Source organism: Nymphalis io, chromosome 3 (assembly GCF_905147045.1).
Source record: "Nymphalis io chromosome 3, ilAglIoxx1.1, whole genome shotgun sequence".
In the NCBI taxonomy this organism is placed as follows: Eukaryota; Metazoa; Arthropoda; class Insecta; order Lepidoptera; family Nymphalidae; genus Nymphalis; species Nymphalis io.
In genome coordinates this window covers 13,735,093-13,759,677 of record NC_065890.1, presented here as the reverse complement: position 1 = coordinate 13,759,677, position 24,585 = coordinate 13,735,093, and the positions used below count along the sequence as shown (strand labels likewise).

Below are 24,585 nucleotides of genomic sequence, written 5' to 3'. Positions count from 1 at the left end.
ACATTACCGAAATTGTTTCAGCAAAGACATCGATCCATTCTTCGCAGAATCACAACATTACAAAGTAATGTTGAATGACATTAGGATCTTACTGTTTCCAGGGCCTAATTCACAGGTATATAAAACGGTCGTCACTTGAAAACGATTCTTAAATTGAATGAAAATAATTTATATGCGTAATTATTACATACAAAATATTTATTACATATAATTAATAAATAATTTGACATCAAATCAAATTATAGTTGTTTCATAAATGCGAAAGTACCTCTGTTAGTTCATCTGTCTGTAACGACTTCACGGCTAAGCCTGAACCGATTTTGGTGAAATTTCGTTTGAAGTCTTAGTCTAAGAAGAAAACTAGTTTAGTATAAATAATATGATAGACAGATTATTTTGGGCACAAGAGATGAAATATGTTAATGTAGATGCCATGATATCTAAGAACTTTTGGGTTCTCAATACCCATATATTTGGACAAATTGGACTGATCATTCGGTCCCTGGTGCAGCACTTGTTAAAATTTTCTATAAAAACTCTAGATATAATAACACATGCGTATACTGATGGGTCTGTTGAAATTCAGCGCTGAAGACACGAAAAACAATATTAATTAAAAATTCGAAGTGCCCATGCAATTAACAAAGTCCAAAAGCGACACGTTCAATTACGATAAAAAGAAAGTAATTAAGGTAATTGTGGTTCAACGTAATCGTTTTCAAACGATTCCATTAACGTGTCAGTAATTAAACAACGACAGATAAAAACCAGATGCAAAATACCATCGAAATATAAATAAAACTCGTAGATCGCGTAGCTTGTTTTTCTAGATTCGAAATGCAAACTTTGATACGATGTTATTTATTACTGCTGTGAGTGCAAAAGATCGTGTGTGAACATTAAGATTGATTATATTTGAAACTTTAAAAAAATCTTTTATTATTATATTTATGTTATTAATGCTTCATACGCGTATTTTATAAAATTTTATACATTCGCTACAATGAATAAAATATAAGGCAAAGCACCAGCGTTATTCTGTAAGAACTCACTTATTTAATCACTAGATATCTTGACAACTGACTTAAGTGATATACTATTTCTTATTAGGTCGCACATCACTTTCTGCCATTTCACGACTATTTTCTGCGATGAATTTACTTTCATAGAATGTAAGTAACAGCCTGTAAATGTCCCACTGCTGGGCTAAGCTTATTCCACCACGCTGCTCCAATGCGGGTGGAATACACATGTAGACATACACATGGCAGAATTTCGATGAAATTAGACACATGCAGGTTTCCTCACGATGTTTTCCTTCACCGAAAAGCACGAGATGAATTATAAAAAGAAATTGAGCACATGAAAATTCAGAGGTGCTTGCCTGGGTTTGAACCCACGTTCATCGGTTAAGATTCACGCGTTCTTACCACTGAGCCATCTCGACTTCTAGATATCTCATAAAATAGCCTTTTAGATTTCATGTCTTCTTTGTATAAGTTACACAATTTCTACTACGTATTATACTGCTACATATGACCTTTTTCCACTAACAGTAGTGTTATGATACAAATTCGAAACGTTTGTCTATTTGCGTTGATTGAATACTGGAGGAATGAAAGATGGATGGTAGCTGATTAATCGTTAATGCTTTCAACGGATAGAGATCTTTGAAATACAAAATGATATTGTGTTTTAAATGCACTTTAAGATTAAAGAGTTTCATAGAGTTCTAACAATAACACTTACGATATAAATATTATTGATACGATTCGCATAGCATTTCATGTAATAACAAATAACATATACAGAAGTTGCTTTACGAAGAAAACAAGCAGAGAAATCGTATATTGTGATCTATGATGATACTAAATACTTTATGAGGAATACGAAAGAGTTGTGACCAAGTTTCAGGTACTACAATATGTTTATCATCACTATTTTGGATTAACTTGAAATTTAACAAACTACATTCGTATTAGGGTTTCAAATGGTACTCGATTTACTCATTAGCAGGAGACACGTAACCGGGAATCGTTTTTACCGAAGTTACCGATGTTCTTCAAAAATTTCCATATACGACGTCTCATTTTGCAGAAGAAAGGCACTAAAGCGTCACCAACAAAACAAAAACGGTATCGGCCATCACTGATCACTCGTTCTGCGCACGCACCTGCGTGAACAATTTGTTGTATCCGTGCCCTTGGTTGTTGTAGCCCATCATGTTACGACATGGTGGCAGGGGGAGGTGGTGGCCACTCTGGACCACCAAAGGTATTCCGTCGTGGTCGGCCGTCGTGGGCGGGCATCGGCCGCGCGATAGAAGCGACGGCCGCTAACACATCCGACGTCACTCGAGCCGGAGTCGGCTTTGACGTCCCCTCTGTTCTTGAGCTCGCTGCCCCGCTCCCCGCTGCCTCCTCCCCTCGCGGGTGAATGGGGTGCGCGCGCAACTGTTGCACTCGATCACAGCGTAAATATTACAGCGGGTTCACAGGACATCTATTTCGTTTGACGTAAGACGATCATGAAGAATGTATTTACAAGGTTTGTTAATTTATGAACCGTCCGATTGTGTAGCACTTACATTCCCATTGACGAAAATTATAGATTTGGACAAAACTGTAAAAAATAACTTTTAAAAACACTATTTAGTAAACTTGTGTTTCAACTTTCAATTGTAATTCTTCTTTGCAAAACAACAGAGTGAACATGAAATATATTTGAATAATTCAAATTAACCAGTGTGTAATGTCACGTAAGATCTCAGAAATAGAAGGACACTCTTAGGGTGCCTCCTGGGAAGTCGGCTCTTTGTTTACCATGTCATCTACATCCAGGAAGAAGAAAACTGTTTCTCAGTCTTGTCTGAGTAAGTCAGTCGCTGTTATTTCTTAAACATAAATATATACAAAATTCAAAAAAAAAAATCTCTCTATGCTAACGTTACTGACTATTCGCCTTTATAAAACTTTTATTTTTTATTTTTACTATTATCATTTTAGCAAAACTTATGTACACGTTACACGAGATCAGTGTATTGGCCAAATTTATTATACTAGATTTTATCACCAGCACCAAATTTATGTGCCAAATTTCAGTGTAATCGGTTGTGGGAAACTGGTTTTAAATTCGTTTTAAAATAAAATTTCTGCAAGCTTTAACACAAACATAAACAATTGAAGAAATAAAGGTTTGTAAAAACAAAATCGCTTAAAATGGTTATTTATTATTAAACGAAAAAAACAGATGTAAGAAATCCAACGATATCGAATATAATGAAATCTAAACAAATACGAGACACGAGTAGAAAGATCACGAAATGACAATAAGGCTTAAAATATTTTTAAATCTTTCGAAATGCATATCGATGAGCTGAGTGCAGCACGATAAAATCGGTTCATTTATATATTTGACAAATTCCAAATATATTAACTCACTATGTTTATGTACATTGTATATGTATGTGTTCATTTGCTTCATTTTTTCTACTACTGTTTTGGTTTGATATATTTTTTGATAAACTTGAGGCTGCCTTTTTGATTATAAGTGTAAACCTTTAGATCATTTACACAAATAAATAGATAATTAAAACACATTCTAAATAAATAACAAACATTTTGTTTCCTTATTTTAAAATACTTTTAAGAGTTTCAATAAGTGTAGATAATAATTTCAATATAATGTTATTTATATTAGGTACTTTGAGTTCAGTTTTCAAAAAATAAGTAATAAATTTTCTTTTTTATAGTTCTTAGGTTTATTCTGACCACAATTGTACGCGGTAAGTATTAATGCAGTCTTAGATGAAAAGAGCTTGTCTAGATACCTATTTATTTTTGTATTGAAGATCTTAATGTTCAGGAAATAGAAACAAAAGGACGTGATGGACATATTATAAAACCCAAAAAATGCATCATATGTACGTACAATACTTATTTATACTTTTTAAGTTCACTACCGACTGTCAGTGTAAAAACTATGCTGATTGATTATCAATTTCGAATTCTAGAAATCTATTTCGCATAGATTCGAAATCTATTGAAATGATATACCTAATAATAAGTTATAGTGGTGCTAGTGGTAAGAACGCGTGAATCTTAACCGGTGATCGTGGGTTCAAACCCGGGCAAGCACCACTGAATTTTCATGTGCTTAAATTTGTGTTTATAATTCATCTCGTGCTTAACGGTGAAGGAAAACATCGTGAGGAAACCTGCATGTGTCTAATTTCATTGAAATTCTGCCACATGTGTATTCTACCAACCCGCATTGGAGCAGCGTGGTGGAAAAAGCTCCAAACCTTCTCCTCAAAAGGGAGAGGAGGCCTTAGCCCAGCAGTGGGATATTAACAGGCTGTTACTGATAATTTTAGGTGTATTTCTAAAGAACTTTTTGGCAGTTAAAGAAGTAAAAGTCGACCTGGTATATTAAAAAAAACGTATTGCTGTTCCAACAAAATATAATAGAAAATCTTTATTGCATACAATATCTATGTACTAATATACATACCATAAATCATTTAAAAATTAGGGTATAGCATGAGCTTATTTTTTTATATATTATAAAAATGACTGTACATAGTTTAAAATTTATGAGCGCTATTATTCTTAACCGATGACCGCGGGTTAAAATCCGGGCAAGCACTACTTAATTTTCATGTGCTTAATTTGTGATTATAATTTATCTCGTGCTTTACGGTGAAGGAAAACATCTGATGATGCTACTGAAATTCTGCCACATGTGTATTCTACCAACCCGCATTGCAGCAGCGTGGTGGAATAAGCTCCAAACTTCTCCTCAAAAAGGGAGAGGAGGCCTTAGCCACGCAGTGGGACATTCACAGGCTGTTACCAGCTATTATTGGTTCCAGCAATCTATCAGAATTGTGGTTCAGCTTGATGTAAATGCCAGCGATTTAATAATTGGCGTCATTACTTATAAAGGTTGTTTAGCGGGCGATTAGTTAAAGAAAGCTATGTTTTCTTTCGAATATCAATAATGACAGAAAGAGCGAAATATACATAAAAACCAGCCGAGTTGGCCCAGTTGTAGGATACGTCAGTCTTAACCGAAGATTGCGGTTCAAGCCGGATCAACTACAATTTAATTGTCATGTGCTTGAAATCGTCGTAAACTTTAATGTATCGGAAAAGAATCTTCTAAATGCGCATCCACCGATACGCATTGGAGTAGCGCGTTGGTTTAAGCACAAAACCTCCTCAAAAGTAGAGGAGGTCTAAGCCCAGCAAGCTTTACAGGTTGTTAATTTACTTTATCTTTTTGTATACATAATAAAGGCCAGAGATGAATGAAATAAAATCAGGAATTTAAATTGTACACTAATGCTTTTCTGATAAAACCGCCTATTTTACGGCGAAACAACCGTTCATGTTGTACTCTGGTAACAACGAACGTTCGAAATATTTGTATGTATAAGCACTTTTGTAATTGTGCGTCACTTAAGATTTTAACTTTAATACAAAGAATATTACGTACGAATGATAATAATAATTTATTTTATATTAGCGGACTCGGCAGAAGTCGTCCTGCCATACTGAAATTTTTTCATTTGCTGACCGACAGCACCACCACCTACCGAGTCCAATTGTGTTTTCAAAGCATCTGGGAACCCATTTTATTGAATATATATAAAATATATACATAAAATTTCATCCAAATCAATCCAGCCGTTTAGGAAGAGTTAGGTGACAAAAACACGTACAGAAAAATTATATATATAAAAATAACTTAGCTCATTAAGGCGAACTAGCCGTAATAGTCTAACGTTTATGTTTGGCTGATAGTGGTTTTTTATGTCAAGTATGCCATTATTTGGGACTTGGCACCGACTTCGAAGTTTTGAAGTAAATATTTTGAGAAAAAGCATTACTAACGAGCTCGTAGGAGTGGTCTTATAAAGCTTACCAACTGGGTAGGTACCACCCACTCATCAGATATTCTACCGCAAAACAGCAGTACTTGGTATTGTTGCGTTTCAGTTTGAAGGGTTAATGAGCCAGTGCAACTACAGGCACAAAGTACATAACGAATGATCCTAAGGTTGGTGGCGCATTGGCGATATAAGGAATGGTTGATATTTCTTACATCGCCAATGTTTATGGGGAATTTTGACGACTTAACATCAGTTAAGCCCGTCCGCCTATGTATAAAATATGTTTTTCCTACCTAAACCTTTTACTGGTGGTAGGGCTTTGTGCAAGCTTGTCTGGGTAGATACCACCCACTCATCAGATATTCTACCGCAAAACAGCAATACTTGATATTGTTGTGTTCCGGTTTGAAGGGTGAGTGAGCCAGTGTAATTGCAGGCACAAGGGACATAAAATCTTAGTTCCCAAGGTTGGTGGGAATTGGTGGTCGCATTGGCTATAAGCGATGGTTGACATTTCTTACAATGCCAATGTCTAAGGGCGTTTGGTGACCGCTTACCATCAGGTGGCCCATATGCTCGTCCACCTTCCTATTCTATAAAAAAAAAAACGACATTGCAATTAATAAATTAAATTTCTAAGTAAGCAGTTACAACAATCTATCCGCTTTTACGAGTTCGAGTGTAATTACAGGCACAAGGGACATAAATTCTTAGGTACCACGGTTGGTGGCGCATTCGCTATGTAAGCGCCTCGCCGCGCTATGTAAGTGACCACTTCCGCCTTCCTATTTTATAAAAAAACATGACTTCATAGCTTGCATTACTGTATCACTACATGCTTTTATATAACAAAGTCCCCCGCCGCGTCTGTCTGTCGGTCTGTACACGATAAACACTGCTACGATTCATGAGGAAGGATATAATCCATTAGGATAGGCTGGCGATGATTATTGATGGTGTCGGAAAAAAATCATGCCGACTAGTTATACCGAATAAGTACCATCAGTAACCAATAAAGAGGTATTTTTGCTTAAATTTCTTTAAATAAAACGCAGATTAATTCATCAAAATCGTTTAACGGTATCTACAGCTTTTATATAACACGTTCGTAGACCTTTGTAGGCCATTCCCATACCTTGTCACAGACGTGTGAATGTCCCACTGCTGGGCTAAGGCCTCCTCTCCTTTTTTGAGGAGAAGGTTTAGAGCTTATACTGCCACGCTGCTCCAATGTGGCTGGTGGAATACACATGTGGCAGAATTTCAGTGAAATTAGACACATGCAGGTTACCTCGCGATATTTTCCTTCATTGTCAAACACGAGATAAATTATAAACACAAATAAACCTCATAAACCTCAGTCATAGAAAAAATATTTATTCAATACAGAAGCTACACTTGTTTATTGGATGTCAAAAATCTATCGTTTGTTCTGTGGAGTTCCCTGCTGTATCTTCGTTCAATACACGTGAAATTAAATGGAACCGCTTTGGTGCTATATAGACTCATCAGACTCAGACATCACTCATAAACAAAAGAAAATATACGCGAACATTTGTATAATTAAATACATATATAGAGTACAGACTAGTTAAATACTTTATATGTTTTAATGTTGGTTAAAAATGAATTATAATATCATTCAAATATTTTCAATTTTATCAAGGCGTGATAAGGATCAATCGAAATTTACAAACATTTCTAAAACCAATTATTGTTCACTCGTACATCCAAAAATCGTCCTTATTCCTTTGTAATAGAGAACAAAACAGTTGCTGTAGTACAGTTGCAAATCAAATTGCAGTATACGGAATGTTAATGAATGTGTAAATGGTTTTTTACTCTATTAGTTATGAATTAAGGTTGAGTATGGAATGGTAAGGGTTGCGCATGCGCGAATCATGGATCGATGATGGCCGCCGCGCCGGAGACGTCGTTGACCTACTTGTGACGTCACGGCCTGAACCGACATTTATACACAAATGTCTACGTTGACCGCTGTCATTCAACTTTGTATGGGAAATAAAGGACTTCTTTTGAAATTCACGTATGTTTTTTAAAGGAACTAATTTACTATATTAACTAAGTAAGATAGCATTCAATACAGCCGAAAAAATGTATGAGTTTATGACAAAAAATACGTAGCGTATTACATACTTTTTAATTTTGTAGGGTTACTTTACGAACTGGACTAGATTTTTTTATAGGATTATACCTTACCAGGTATTATCACTTTTCGAAAATTTTACAAGTACATTATATGAATATGTGATGAGAGGGTGGTACCCACTCAGAGAGCCTTGTACAAACCGCTACCACCAGGCCAGTACCAGCAATATGTCTCACTACTTAAAAAGTAATTAAATGTGTACCAGAAGGGTATATATGTACAAATGTATTGGTATCTATGCCGGATGGCCTCACAGTAATTTATACGTAGGTTTATTGAATATTAGCGCTTTACCCGCGGCTTTGCTCACGTCATAATTTATCATTATAAAATATCCCGCTGAGTTTCTTTCGCCGGTTTTTCTCAGGTCTGAGGTGTTTATTTCCGACCCGATGGTAGATTTATGACACAGTAACAGCCTGCGAATGTCCCACTGCTGGGCTCAGGTCTCCTCTCCCTTTTTCAGGAGAAGGTTTTGGAGCTTATTTCACCACGCTGCTCCAATGCGGGTTGGTGGAATACACATGTAGCAGAATTTTAGTGAAATTAGACACATGCGGGTTTTCTTACGATGTTTTCCTTCACCGTCAAGCCCGAGATGAATTATAATCACAAATTAAGCACATGAAAATTCAGTGATGCTCGCCCGGGTTTGAACCCACGATCACCGGTTAAGATTCACGCTCTCTTACCACTCGTGCCATCTCGGCTTACCTGTTTGATTTATGATAATCAACAAGCAAATTTTACGCTTCTATATTAAATAAAGATTGATTGATTTAGCGTTGCTTACTAATTGTAAGAACGTGAACATATATCTTATTGAGGTACGAAGACAATTAAGAAGCTTCAAAGCTCCGCAACGTGCAGCATAATATTTCTTTGATGATGTAATTCGTTATGACTCACGCACCATTCATAAAACTGGAACTCGCTTTTCCCATATTCATCACAAGATCGCATAGTGAGCCTTTTATGAAACGTTATTGTTATTGCGATCACCATTTCTTCGTATCTCTCATTTTATCTCCGATATTTTCTTTTAGAACATCTTATTTTGTTAAATATATTTATTTCGAACTATTTTGTTAATACTGCAGAACTGCCGTGCTTGTCAATTGCTGAGTAATAAAACTTGAAAGAATTAAAGATTCTTCCTTAAAGAGGAACGTTTATGTCTTCAAGGATATCATAAAACAAATTTCTTCTTAGATGAAAACACACTTGTTTCAAATAAAAAAAGTTAGCAAACAAAAATGAATAAAAAAAGAAAAATCTCGCTGAGTTTCTTTCAGCGGTTTTTCTCAGGTCTACGATGATTATCTCCGAACCGTTAGTAGATTTTTGACAATTAATAAAAAAAAGTGTAATCCATATTTAATAAAGATTTTGACTTTGGCTTTAATCTAGTAGTAACAGTATTTCGGTTAATAACTAATCTAATCTCAGGTCGGGGCCACTAAGAAGTTATTGGGTTTTTCCGTCAAAGATTCACAGTAGCAGATCGGAGTCTGGAAATCGGAAGTGTGTACACTTCCGTGCCTAGGAAATCACGTAAAGCGGTTGGTCCTGTACCTGAACTGTTTCCGGTCGTATCGGATTGCCTTCCCATAGGATTATGAAAGCGAAGGAATAGGGAAAGCATATGTGCTCTCGCACACACTTGTGCACTATAATATGTCCTGCCTACATGACCAAAATCAGACAGCATCATAAGTAGGTATGTAAATAATGTACCATCTAATTATGGATATATGTAGCATTCATATGAATAAAGAAAGTTTGTTATTACTAATCAGTGCATAATGTTTACGCAAAGGCCCGTAATTAAATCATGAAACATCTGACCGCGTCGATCGCGAGATGAGTCACGATTCACAACTCGGACGCCATTCGTACCGGAACTTGTAACACTGAATTCGAATGCGCCCTCTGCTATAAATATCAAACAATTCATCTGTATCTTTATATACGGCTTTTAAATTACTTTTCATATTTTTCTAATGAAAAATAATATAATAATAATAACTGATTGACTGATTGACATAGCAACCCATAGCCCAAACCATGAAAATTTTGCAGGGTTTCCTTTTACACTGTAAATTAGCTCTAAAGAATGATTTTTGAAAATTTAACAATAGCTGGGATAAAAGTTTGTATTAAAATCCTACATTTTTGAAGGAAGAGCTATGGAAGTTGGTATTTAGGAATTCTGAATTATATCGCGAGTATAAAGTAATATATAAGCCCTAATTAGGCGAGTAAAGCGGCATTATTAGTATAATCTTAAGTGAATTAGATTCATGATATATATCGAGTAATATTCGATAGGAATAACGCGTTCGCTCCTTACTCATAGACACCATGGTTTTGTCAAAACATATCGCTTATTCCTCGATAAATAATGAAAGTGTCTTTATGTCGAAACCATAAATAAAATTCTTGGTGACCATTGACTTATACATATTAATCTGATCTGAATACACATAAGTATATCTTACGTATTCATTAGCTTATACGTAGCTTAAATATCGCAAAATGTTCCTGAATAAACTTCAAGCTATTCGTTAATATGTTATATATGATGTCTTAAAATGTAACTTGAGGGAGTTTTAATGAGCTGCAGCATTTATTGAATCCTGCGATAACTTTACATCACGTTTAATGACGATGACTTATATGTAAAAAATAACACAAAAACCGAGATGACCCAGTGACTAGAACACGTGAATCTTCTAGGGTCTAGGGAAATCATTACTTAATTTTCATGTGCTTTATTTGTGTTTATAATTCGTCTATTGTTCGGCGGTTAATGAAGACATCGAGAGGAAAGCAGAAATCTGCCCGTATGTCAGATGAAAATTTACCACATCTGTGTCGACCAACCGCATTGGAGCAGCGTGAGCGAATAAGCTCCAAACCTCAACAAAGAGAAGGCCGTAGGCTAGTGGGACATTTACAGCTGTCAATTTATGTAAAACATAATATATTTTTTTGTGTTCGTATTTAAGCATAGTTCATACGATTGATTTGAAACATTGTATAGTTGTTTTTGATATTTTTTGTCAAACGAATTTAATGAGGTATCGCAAGTTTGCAAAACAAACAGAGCTTTAGCTTGTCGATGACAAGACGATTGACTACTAATTTATTACCAGAAAAAACTCATAACTACTTTTATTTAACTTACTCTCGTATTAAAGCCTTAATATTAGAACATACTGAATAAACAGCACATATACCCCACTATCAAAGTAATATGATAAATATATCATTTTTTTTAAATAATAGTCTTCGATATTATTTTTTAATTAAATTGCAATGCGATTTAATAAAACTAAACAACTTAAGTCAGAAGACATGACGAAAATGAAAACTAATTTTTGGAATTATTATATGAATAAAATAGTAGTCATTATTCCGATAATTTGGTAGCTATTATTTTAGACCTTATTATACAAAGAATTGTATCTAAAAACAAACAAAATATAGTGTACCCAATAAAAATAGACTAACATAATATACTTTGGAGCCAAAATTGACATATGTCAAAACAAAACATCAAATACGATTATAACATAAATCAACGTCGGGTACCGTATTACTATTAAATAAAAATTGAATATTATTGTTAAATATTAATTTTTAAAATAGAAAGTACACTATAACACAGCTAAACCCACCAAATATAACCTAAAATAAGGCAACAAAATTTGAAAGTAATACACTTTATATAGCGTACCCGTCTCTTGCCGACCCTGTACCGCTGTCGTCTGAAGTGATCCATCTTCAAGCCTTCGTCATAACACGCACATCTCACTGTTTAGTTCACTATCACGGTAATCTAGTACTATAGGGTATTAAGAACACAGCATTGTAGTTTTGGTTAGTTCGTCTGGCGAGTACGCGCGCCGAGCACTCGACTGATGCTAAAAATACTTGCCCACTGGGATCGTCGTTCGTACTCGTTACGTTATGGCGGTAGGTGTACATTGACGGTTCGATGCGATGACTGGGCTGTGTGAGATCTCTGTGTCAGGTATAGAGGTGGACATTGAATTTGTATCGATATGATCGGAATTTTTAAATTATTTTTCATTCTTTCTTTTCTAATGTCTTACTAGTTACGACTCATAGTATATTTTCATGTACAAAATTTATTCAACCTCATATAACCAATATACAGTAAACATATACAATACATAATAGATTTGTTGTGGGAAAGACCTACAAGAAATCTACCAAATAGAAGATTTGTAATAAAAATTGATATATATGTCTGTATATATTATCGCCGATTCACAGTGTTTTGTTTTGTTACTCATACATCAATTATTTTAATACTAATGTTCTTAGTAATAGCACCTTCAGGTTGCCCTAAAACAACATTTGACGCAAGTGAAAGTATTCAATGTACAACAAACAATTTTAATAACCGTCAAAATCCACTGGTACAAACTTCTGGGTACCATCCAGCAACAATATTTTTGCGTTCCTCTAGCCTTTATGTCTAATGAAATAAGAGTCACTTTTCTAAGACACATGATGCAACAAGTTGGTGTGAGTGAAGCCAGGAGTTCCGCCTAACCCGACATTGATGTGTCAGGTCCTTGAATGCTAATGCCATATTCGAAAATTAATTAGTAATCTACTTCTTTTCAAATTGTTAATAAAATGTTTAATTAACTTGTATGTTATCTAAAATGTATTTGTTCCATATAATGTCCTCCAGACCGATTTAGGTCATGGCGGCCAATCTCAAGAGAGATTAGCCAACTACGCAGGAGATATTATAGTGCACAAGTGTGTGCGCAAACACAGGTGCACTCTCTATTCCCTAACTCTCATAATCCGATGGGACGGCAATCCGACACGACCGGAAAGAGTTCAGACGCAGGACCAACGTTTTACGTGCTTTCCAAGGTACGGGAGTGTACACACTTCCAACTTCAAGACTCCGGACTGCTACTGAGAATTTTCTGACAGAAAAACCTACTAACTTTTTATTGGTCTGACTTGGAAATTGAACCCAGGACCTCCGGCATTACTTCAGGCCACTAGACCAGCGAGGCAGTCGCAGTTGTTCCACATACAAATATACAGATTAGTCTCTACTCGTCTAGCAATTTTCTAAAGTAATATTCTTATATTTTATAAGATATATTCTTAAGTTTAAAAACATTCATTAGTGATTTTTGTTTATAAGGTTGATGTTTATATCATAAATAAATAGCTAAATGTATAAAAACTCAACCTCTTTCGGAAATTATAAATATTTAGATGTTGTATTTAAAAATCCTAATCGGCAATAAACTAACATGCTATATTATAGTTCCTTACATGGGCTTCAAAAGTTAGTTTTATATCGAATTAGAAGATTACATACGTTTTAAAAATAAACAATGACGGTATGCAAAATGACAACCTTTTTGAATTTCGTTCTTCATTGTATTTGAATAACGGCAACATACGACACCTATCGGATAATGCACACACTACATTGTTGCGTTTATAGTCCAGCTTTAAGAACATCAGACATCGAAATACGTCGACAGATGGCGCTGCGCTGTAGTTAACGAATGCCATAATAGATGGCAGTACATGGTAGATATAATATAAAAAAAATAGTTAATTTTTGTATTAATATTAAAATGCGAAAGTTACTATATCTGTCTGTCAGTTGCAATTTCACAGCTAAGCCACTGAACCAATTTTGATTAAAATTAGGTATGTAGCAACCTTGAAACCAAAGAACATTGAACATCTATTTTTTATATTATATACTATATTTTATGATAAATCTTAATAAAGTTATATTACTAATTAATAATTTATTGTAAATAAAAATGTGCTAATAAAAATTTGATTGTTATTTGTTACAATATTACAAAACCTTTTAGAACGATACATTTTGCTCACAATGCCCTTAGAATCATCACCGAGAATGTAAATTATACTTAAATATGTTACACAATGAAACACTGTAATAAACTCATCGTTTTGATTAATTCACTCGCCGATTATGAATGAAATATCATTGTTACAAATATCTAGTTCAATCTGGCTACCGTCCAGACACGTAAAAGAATCACCCAATGTGTAGAGCGTCATTAATATCAAAGTTTTACGTAAAATACGCGAATTTTGTGAGTCAGAGAATATAAAACTTTTTTGTTTTTAAAGAGGTGTGAGGTGTGAAGTAATGCTATAAAGTCTTATGATTTTATTTTAGAACTGCGATAAAGAAATCAAAAACACATATTCGCTGAGACGGATAAGTTTATTTTTACTGGTGCTAGGGCTTAGTGCAAGCTCGTCTGGGTAGGTACCACCCACTCATCAGATATTTTACCGCAAAACGGTAGTACTTGGTATTGTTGTGTTCCGGTTTGAAGGTTGAGTGGGCCAGTGTAATGATAGTTACAAGGGACATTGGTAAATAGAAAAAGAAAACTTGCTAGCTTGCGTCAATGGACATCGAGACGCGACAATTTCTGATACGTTTATGTCCGTCAATATGCGCGGAGTCGTTTTTAGCATCGATACAAACCCCAGCATCGAAATATTTTAATGGCTCGCTTCCAGTGCTGTTTATTGGCTTGGTCAATAACGGGCCCCCTGATTTCTCTAAGTGGCGTTACTAAATATATATTTATTGTAATACAATACAAGCAGCCTTTGCTCATCATTTCAGAGTTTCTTTCGCCGGTTCTTTTCAGCTCTGAGGTGTTTATATTCGGATATAAACACCACAAATCTACCACCGGTCCGAACCGGTGGTAGATTTGTGGTGTTTGTAACAATGATATTTCATTCATAATTGTGACAATCAATAAGTGAGTGTAACGCTTCTATATTGAATAAAGATTTTAGATTTTTGACTTCGACTCAGGATCTTACCAGTCTGTATTGAACAGGGAAAATCACTCGTTAATTTAGAAAGGCTCTAGATTCTATATGAAATTGTTATTTACGGGCTTGAAACGGCACGGAGCAGCTAGTCTGTAGTCTTTAAGAGACTATAGTGTAAAATGTAATAAAAATAATATCTGGATATTAAAACCTAATTAATCATAATTTTTATTAATCAGTCCGGGATTTGTACTAAAGATCCAGATTATGCAACCTTAAAATCACTAGACCATAGGCAGTTAAACTTGTACAAATTGTGCCTTTAACTACTAAAATGAAATCTAAATGCCATTAATTTCAATTTTCAACGAACACAATATATAGAGCCAAGATGGTCCCGTAAACACCTGAATGTTGTTTCATGTGCTTAATTTGTGTTTAGAATTCATTTCATGCTCGGCGGTAAATGAAAACAATTTAAGGCTGTTACATTTTACAAACGTAATGAGAAGAAATAGTAAAGTATTAAGTAAGATACAGCATTGGAAATTGCAAGCCTGATTTTTTCTATTATAATTCACTACCACTATCCATAGTTTATTCATATATTACATATAATGTATAGTAAGGAGATTCCTTGCCTCCTACCTAATGTGGGAGGGCCGGAATCACCATGCCGGCGATTATACGCCGGTGTACTGCGCTCCATGGCGTTATATGGTGCACCCATATGGGTAGACGCTCTCACCGCTCGTAATAGAGCTCTTCTGAGGAGACCGCAGAGAGTTATAGCGGTGAGAGCGGTACGAGGTTACCGATCGGTGTCGTGGACGGCGGCGACACTTCTTGCGAGTGATCCGCCCTGGGAACTCCAAGCCGAGGTACTCGCGGAAGTGCATCGATTTCGGGTGGAAGCCAGGGCGAATGGCGACCGTCTAGGATCAGCGGAGGTGGGGCGAATCAGGTCTGTAGCCCATCAAGCTCTCATTCGCAGATGGGAGGAGGATCTGAGATCCCCATCAGCAGGCCTGGCGACAGTGGAGGCGATCCGCCCTCACTTGAATCGCTGGGTAACAAGAAGGAGCGGCACACTTACGTTTAGACTGACGTAGGTGCTTACTGGGCACGGCTGCTTCGGTAAGTACCTGCACGGGATAGCGAGGCGGGAGATATCACCCTCCTGCCATGAGTGTGGTGCGCCACTGGACACGGCACATCACACTTTGACGGAGTGTGCTGCGTGGGGGCCCCAGAGGCATACCCTAGCGGCGATAGTTGGCGGAGACATCTCGCTACCGAGCGTGATTAATGCTATGCTTGGCAGCGAGAGGTGTTGGATGGAGATGGTCTCTTTTTGCGAGTGTGTTATGTTGCAGAAGGAGGTCACGGAGCGAGAGCGAGAGGCGAGGTCAGCCGCCGCTGATTCGCTCCGCCGAAGAAGACCTCCGGGAGGAGGCGCCGACGCTATGCTTCTTCCCACACCGTAAGCGCCGCTGGGGTAAGGGGGGTACTCAGTACCCCGAGAACCCCCTAGTTTTTTAGTGGGTATTCCGGCGCCTTCAGTGCCGGCAAGCCCCACATACCCCCCCACCTCATGTGGGGGAAACGCGTAAATGCGTTTTTCCAGCGAAAAAAAAAAAAGAGATTCCTTGATCCAAACAACAAACAAACAGACAGCGTTGTTAAAAAAAAAGACGCGCGCTAATTTCAAACCGCCATTTTGTTAGACTTAGGACAGAAAGGTAAAGACTTGTGATTTGTTGAATCTGTACAATTGTGTTATTTCGATTTTTAAAAGTAATTGAGTGAATTATTTATAATGTTCTATTTCTAATAAAAATATTAATATTCATAGAATCATAATAATAATTAATTTTGTATATGTTCATTTAATTTGAAAGAATCACAATATTATTGTTGACAAATTTAATGTTTATTTATGTTATTATTTATTATATTTATTATCTCTTTCCTTTTGTGATTTTTTTAATTTATAATTTATAAATATTATCTAGTAAGTGAAAGTCACCGTACTATAATTACTTGTAAATAATAATCAAATAAAAATATCCATCATTAATTAATATAACATTTTTAATCTTAGTAGGTTTAGATAATTTAACACTCGCTTAATTTTATAAGGGTCGTCTGGCTATGAATGTCTCAGGTTCGCCGGGAGGTAGACCGACGCAATTTACCGATGGTGAGGCTTGTTAGATGCCCACTGGATCAAATACACTGATTTTATTGATGTTTAGCGGTTTGATGGATGAGTGAGCCAGTGTAATTACAGGCACAACATACATGACGTATCGGATCCGGTGGTTGTCAGAGCAATAGAGCATAGGGAGTGGTATGCGGTGTCCGGGTCAATGGGTGAAGAATAAAGACTTGAATTTCCTTCACGTATCTATTTGTCGTCCTTACTTATATCATAGTTTTGATCCTTTATGATGTGAATTTGGTAATAAATAAGTAACAACCTGTAAATGTCCCACTGCTGGGCTAAGGCCTTTTCTCCTTTTTTTTCCTGAGGGGAAGCCTTGGAGCTTATTCCACCATGCTGCTCCAATGCGGGTTGGTGGAATACACATGTGGCAGAATTTTAGTGAAATTAGACACATGCAATTTTTCTCACGATGTTTTCCTTCACACGCACGAGATGAATTATAAATCCAAATTAAGCACATGAAAAATCAGTGGTGCTTGCCCGGGTTTGGAGCCACGATCATCGTTTAAAATTCACGCGTTCTTACCACTGGGCCATCTCGGTTCAGTAATAAATAAAATTAAAAAATAAATAATAAATATACAGGCAGTATAACACAATAAAGAGTGAAAGAATAGAGAGTGCACATGTGCTTGCACACTTGTGCACAATAAATTGTCCTGCGCAGTTGGCTGATCTTCCTTCATCATAATCATATTGTTTATAAACTTTTAGATAATATTATGATTGACTGCATATATATAGATATACATATAGGTGTGTATTTAAATGTTCATGTTGATTTTTTTATAGAATAGGAAGACGGACGAGCTTATGGGCTACCTGATAGTAAGTGGTCAACAACGCCCATAGACATTGGCATTGTAAGAAATGTTAAACATCGCTTACATCACCAATGCGCCGCCAACTTTGGGAACTAAGACGTTATGTCCCTTGTGCCTGTAATTACACTGGCTCACTCACCCTTCAAACAGGAACACGACAATACCAAGTACTGCTGTTTTGCGGTAGAATATCTGATGAGTGGGTGGTACCTACCCAGACGAGTTTGCACAAAGCTCTACCACCAGTAAACGATGAAGTCAGTTTGCTGAAATAATTTATTACGTTATAGATAGTAGCTGTTTCACTTCTTCTACCTACACATGTTTCATATATATACACGACAATTTTATCATATGACAAACGGCAAACTTAATTTAAATAGACGCACATAATAACAATTATAAAGTATCAGCCATATTTATAATCGTTGCTATTAATAAAAGAAACGTTGCTTAGCGATTGTTTAGATTTATCTCTTTCTTTCATTATTGATTTGACATACAAAGACACGGTATTCTTCAACTAGTCACCCGCTAAACGTGTAAATAAGGTCGTATATATTTATTTTAATTCAAAATAAAATAAATATGTTATATGCCCTATATTTATATATTTACATCCTTCGATAAAATTCAAAAATACGTTCACAGATAAAAAAGGCAAAACTGTTTTACAATTCAGTCCATTAAAGTCGGAAAGTAAGAATCGCTGAAGCTTCACAGGCGGACATTCCCTCCACTTATAATTATTGCCCTGAAATAGACGGTGTCGTTCACCCGGCGACATATTTGGTTAACTACGATATATAAGTAACACTTGCATTTGTCTCGCTGTTCATTAGTGTAATGGACACTGAACTTTATATATTCATGAGAGAGTTTAAATTAGAATGATCAAATTGTTATCCCTTTATGTCAAATCTGAATAGAATTACCGGGAAAATTAATAAGACGAAACTTAATATCATTTCTTCATGTTTCTAATAATGCTATTTATCGAACGATACACTAATTATTTTAATCGACTTTACTTATAGAACAAATTATAAAACAATGCTGTGTCTTTTTCTTTCGAATGTCAAATTAATGATGACAGAAAGAGATTAATCAGTGATTAACTGAACGCTAAACAACGTTTTTAAATATATTTTTACATTTAACTGTTTAATTTATTTTTAATTATATAAATAATTATCCGATACGACTGCCGCGCCAATTTTTACAGTAATTGAACCACGCCTGAAATCTTCACGCGAGTGCCAACGCCTAACAATGTTTTAATTCAATCGGATGTTGTATAATTAAGCGCATAGTTCAGTAAAGTAACAACCTGTGAATGTCCCACTGCTGGGCTAAGGCCTCCTCTCCTATTTTTGAGGAGAAGGTTTTGGAACTTATTCCACCACGCTGCTCAAATGCGGGTTGCTGGAATACACATGTGGCAAACTTTCAGTGAAATATGACACATGCAGGTATCCTCACGATGTTTTCCTTTAATGTCAAGCACGAGATGCATTATAACACAAATTAAACACATGAAAATTCAGTGGTGCTTGCTCGGGTTTGAACCCACGATCATCGGTTAAGATTCACGAGTTCTAACCACTGGGCCATCTCGGCATATTAAACACATATTTGATACTATTCGAATACAAAAGACATTAATTTGCATATAAAAAATGTAAGACAATAATACTTCCTATGCGTAACTAAAGTATTTGTTCAAAATTCACCATTGGTTGCATGAAAATTATGTTGACTATGTTGAAAAATTGCGTGGTAAGTGAGGCCCAGTGCGAACCACAACCACGACAAATACAGCGATGTCTTATGAAGAGGGAATTCAGAAGACATCCTCGCGTAATGGGTCAGGCATGCGTTTCCGACCCCACACCAGCTGACCTCACTAGGTAGTGAGCCACCAGATGGTAAGTGCCCACATTAACTCATTGAAATAGACGCAGACACTGCAAGTCGTACAAAGTATAGATGCTATATCCCTTCAGCTGCAACCAAATTCCCATTCCGAAAAACACCTTTGAAAAACGAATTAGATTAGATATACTATATAGACCATTAATTTTCTTTTCAATGGATGACAAATGTAAAATGCTTAAAAGTAAATAAATAATAAAAAAAATTATTTATTGGTTACAAAACTTCTGCAATTTATTTTTAACTTTATATATATATAATGTCATTATTCCCCATATGGAAATGCCGCCTGCTTGCCATAACATTATCAGTATGAGTATGTACATAGGTATATAAGGATTACGTTTCCAGTATATAAATATAAAAGTTATCATCATCAGATATTCTACCGCAAAACAGCAGTACTTGTTATTTATCGGTTTGAAGCGTGAGTGAGCCAGTGTAATTACAGGCATAAGGGACATAAAATCTTGGTTCACAAGGTTGGTGGCGCATTGGCTATGTAAGCGATGGTTGACATTTCTTACAATGCCAATGCGTTTGGTGACCACTTACCATCAGGTGGCCCGTACGCTCGTCCTTCCTATTCTATAAAAAAAAAATTAGTTTCACAGGCAATAACGGAGTACAAATATTAACTTCTTGTTTTTATACATCGACTAACTAACTAACCTGACTTTGTTAATCCGTACACAAAACTAAAAAAAAATACTAAACCTGTCGCATCTGTGACAAGTTCGTCGGCTAATTGTAGATGGCGCTAATGACGGCGCGTGCGCAGTCGCACGAGGGTGTCGGTAGAAATAAGTGGAAACTTACGCTTCCTGAGTGAGCGCGCGCATAGAACAGTGGACGGAGATGAAGTGACTAATTACTATTAATGTTATTTTTCGCATAATGCTATCATCGATACAAACTCCATTACTTTTCAAATACATTTTTTATGTATAAGGAGGTTTATATAGTATGTTGACAGTTTAAAGCTAAGGTATTAATTGCTTTTTATCCTTAAGACAGTAATTGTATAATTGATTTGAGTTTCTTGCCGGTTCCTCTCAGTAGAATCTATGTACCGAAACAGTCAAATTAATTGGTATTAGTAGTTAGAATAAAGTATTTTTTTATTCACAATGTTAAAATTATTTGTTTATTTTTGAGTACTTTTAGTACTTATAATTTGTATTTATAAAATGCAAGAGCAACTGTATTTTCTCTTATTTACCGTCAGAAGCATCTCTAGTAATGTACCTAATGGATTCAGCAGATTTTTTTTTAATATGCTCATGCTCCTCGCCTGTGGTCCATCAGATGGTAAATAGTTACGCTGGCTCACTTACCCTTTCAAACAGAAACACGATGCTAATATACTACTACACGACACTAAATATTGCTGTTTAACGGTAGAATACCTGATGGGTGAGCGAGACTTACCCAGACGAGCTTGCACAAAGCCCAACCACCAAGTTAAAGTACTAGTAAGTTGTTTGAAGATATTTAATCTATCAAACATTGTATTGATAGTTTATTACTTATATATAACTGTAACCGTTAACCAATAATAAACCTATGATAACTTTTGTTTTACTTTTTCTTTAAATATATTAATCATATTTTATAACAATACGATTTACTTTGCTTAAAATGCATGAAACTGCCTTTAAATTGCATTGTATGAGTATTTAGTAACTAAACTTAACACAATTGTACACCATAATGCGGTTGGTAGTTCTAATAACATAAAATAAGAATAATCAACAATGTATACTCACTTTCACAGTTAATACCTACGACCTACCGATTGGTCTAAGGCCGGCACACGACACGGGGGCCGCCGTGTCTATTTCCGTACCATTGCAATAACAGTACGTATGGTATTTTTATTATGCCCGCCGGTTTTATTTCAGTTACAATTTGACAAAATAAAAATAAGGAGGCCCGAGTGGCGGCGTAATGTGACACGTGCTAGTGATGTCTACATTGTTATCGATACATTTTTCGTGCCTTTTTTTTAAAATACCCATCAAATTATGAAAGATCGTTGTCATTACAAAGTTATATAATTTGGAATTTGTCATTAATCTCTGGATATTTTCTACAAAGTTCTATCATATTTATGTTACTTATACAATATTAAGATTGTTGCGTTGTTGAGATTCATATTACGTAATTATTTTTGGATTAGCATTTTAATTAAGGACAGTCGGTTTGGTCTTTTGTACATATAATACCATAACAAAAAATTAATAAAAAGTATAGCCATGGCAAACAAATTGCCTAAAAATTTGGCTTTAAGTTGGCACTCAAATTAAAAAGACACTTCCGACTCTCACAGCAAGAATTTCTTGTTAAAGGTTATTACGATTCAAAATGTATACAATCATTTTTAAAATAAAGTAACAATATTATTTTATAAACACAATATAAAAATATCGATGTATCGAAAACTCTACATCATTACTCATAGCATCCACGAGTAAGCCCTCGTGCATCGCTGCATTATTTACAAATATCGACCATCCATTCCGTAGAAAGCCGTCAATGTATTTAAAATACATTTAAAGACATATAGCCTTTAATGAGAGTGCATTCACCTCACCATATTTAAAATGTAGTGCGTTTCGGGAAATAGACAGCATTTCCGTGTCTAAACACTTTGAGAGTATGTAAGTTTGGAAAGGGTGATATATTTAAAACAGCCAATTAAATGACATGTTTGAATCTCTCTTCGGCTTGGGTTAGTTATTAAAAGATGACTTTAATAATATATGAACTTTAAAATTTTGACGTTTGCTGCATTCGGATACAATGACCGTTTTGTAAAATACATTTAAAAAACCGTAGCGTTGTACATTTTCAGAAAGTAAGGCTTTGGCTGGGCTAGGCTTCACCCACGCGCCAAACAGCAGTACTTATTGTTGTGTTCCACTTTGAATGATGAGTGAGTCTATGTACCTACCACTTTGTATGATGAGTGAGCCTATGTACCTACAGGCACAAGGGACATGACATCTTAGTTTCCAAGGTTGGTGGCTCATTGACGATGTCAATATGTTTATTAATTACCATCAGTTGGTGTACCACCTATACACCAGTTACACCAATTATACATGCTATGGTACGAATGAGTTTAGCTGAATTGTATCACTAGCACTAATCCACACAATATATGTTAAAAGGTCTTCGCAAAAGATATTTTCAGCGATTTCTCGTAATCTATTTTTTCTACCTGTAATGATTTATATATCTCTTCGACGTAAAAGCGTGTTCTTTAACATTCAACGTGCCTGTAAAACGCCTGAGCGCGTGGTGCTTTCGTTTATTGCGATAATAAAAATTAATAACAGGTACGGCGATGTTCGTCGAATTGAGCGGTTTGTCTTTATAGTTTTAAAGTGCGGTTAAAACACACGAAATGTTGTTTTAATATGATAATTTTAGCAGCGTAACATCTTATTAGGTGTTATTATTTTGAATCTTATTATAAAATAACTGAAAAGCCTTTACTCTTCTCCCTTTACCAAGTAACTAATAATAGTGATCACGCATCTTTCGCTATCTTGGGTACAGGTAGATAAGACAGCTTGTCTTTATTATCTAGTCAGCTAGCATTTTATTGATCTCATATTTTCAGCACATCTTTTGTCTGCATGTAGGGTACATGGATAGAGAAGGCTCTTACAGTATTACTATTACTGTACTCCTTCCATAGCGACTGCCTCGTTGGTCTAGATATCTGATCAGGGTCTGCAGAGCGCAGATCCCGAGGTCCTAGGTTCAAACCCTGTCGAATATTTTTTGTAAATTTTTCTGTCGAATATTTTCTGTAAATCATCTCCTTCTACAATTTGATTTCAAACGTGTTTCGCTCTATTGCTTTTTGCCATCAACGAACAGCAATGGATTCGCGTATACTGGATTTATTTAATGTAATATCATACTGTTTGTTTCCTTAAAAAAATATGTACTGCAAATCCGTAACTCTTTTCTTAGCTTTTCATTTATTCCCTATTTTAGTTATTTTTTAATAAAATAAATAAACGTATATAGGTTTTCTTGTTAATAATAATATATAGCAATATAATAATATAGCAATGCACCGAGCATTGCATAAGGAAATTACTAATATTCCTATAAGATACATATCTTACATATCACCAATATAACTATATAACTAAGAAGTTATGTCTCTCGTGCCTATAATTACACTGGCTCACTCATTCTTCAAACCGGAATACAACAATACTAAGTAGTGCTATTTAGCGGTAGAATAAGTAATCAGTGCCATCACTTATCTAGAAGAAGCTTCCACGAACTCGTACCACCAAGTATGTCTCGAAAAATAAGGGTATTATATAATTACGAGGATGCAAGGAACTTTATTTTAATCAGTCTAATAGTGTCAGTGTGATATTTAAATAAAGAAAACTCGACACAAATATAAATACCAGGTCACCATGGCATATACGTGGTGTAGATTTATACATAAGTTTGTGTCAAAATATTTTGGATATAAATGCTGTACGGAAAGTCAGCGTAAACTCCCGATCGATGTTTCAGCGACGTCTCGATCACAACAATAGTCGATAAAAAATGCCCGCGTGTTTTTTTTAAATGAAGATATTTAATTTCATACTGACGTTAGATTCGACGTTTCCGCTGCAATGGCTTGAAAGACGTG

The 24,585-nt window shown here is 35.6% G+C and overlaps 1 protein-coding gene across 22 annotated transcripts in view; it reads right to left on the bottom strand.

Annotated features, from left to right (window-relative positions):
* The window catches only part of LOC126781213 (voltage-dependent L-type calcium channel subunit beta-3), a 187,728-nt gene that overhangs the window by 20,818 nt on the left and 142,325 nt on the right, over positions 1-24,585 (bottom strand). For 5 of the 22 annotated variants that reach the window (XM_050506089.1, XM_050506079.1, XM_050506080.1 and 2 more), the window contains exon 1: positions 2,045-2,136. The exons of 1 other annotated variant lie outside the window; for it this stretch is intronic. In XM_050506089.1, coding sequence (XP_050362046.1) covers positions 2,045-2,090 — 46 coding nt within the window. In that variant the 5' untranslated portion in view covers positions 2,091-2,136. 16 more of the 22 variants (XM_050506083.1, XM_050506086.1, XM_050506099.1 and 13 more) reach the window with 11 other exon arrangements.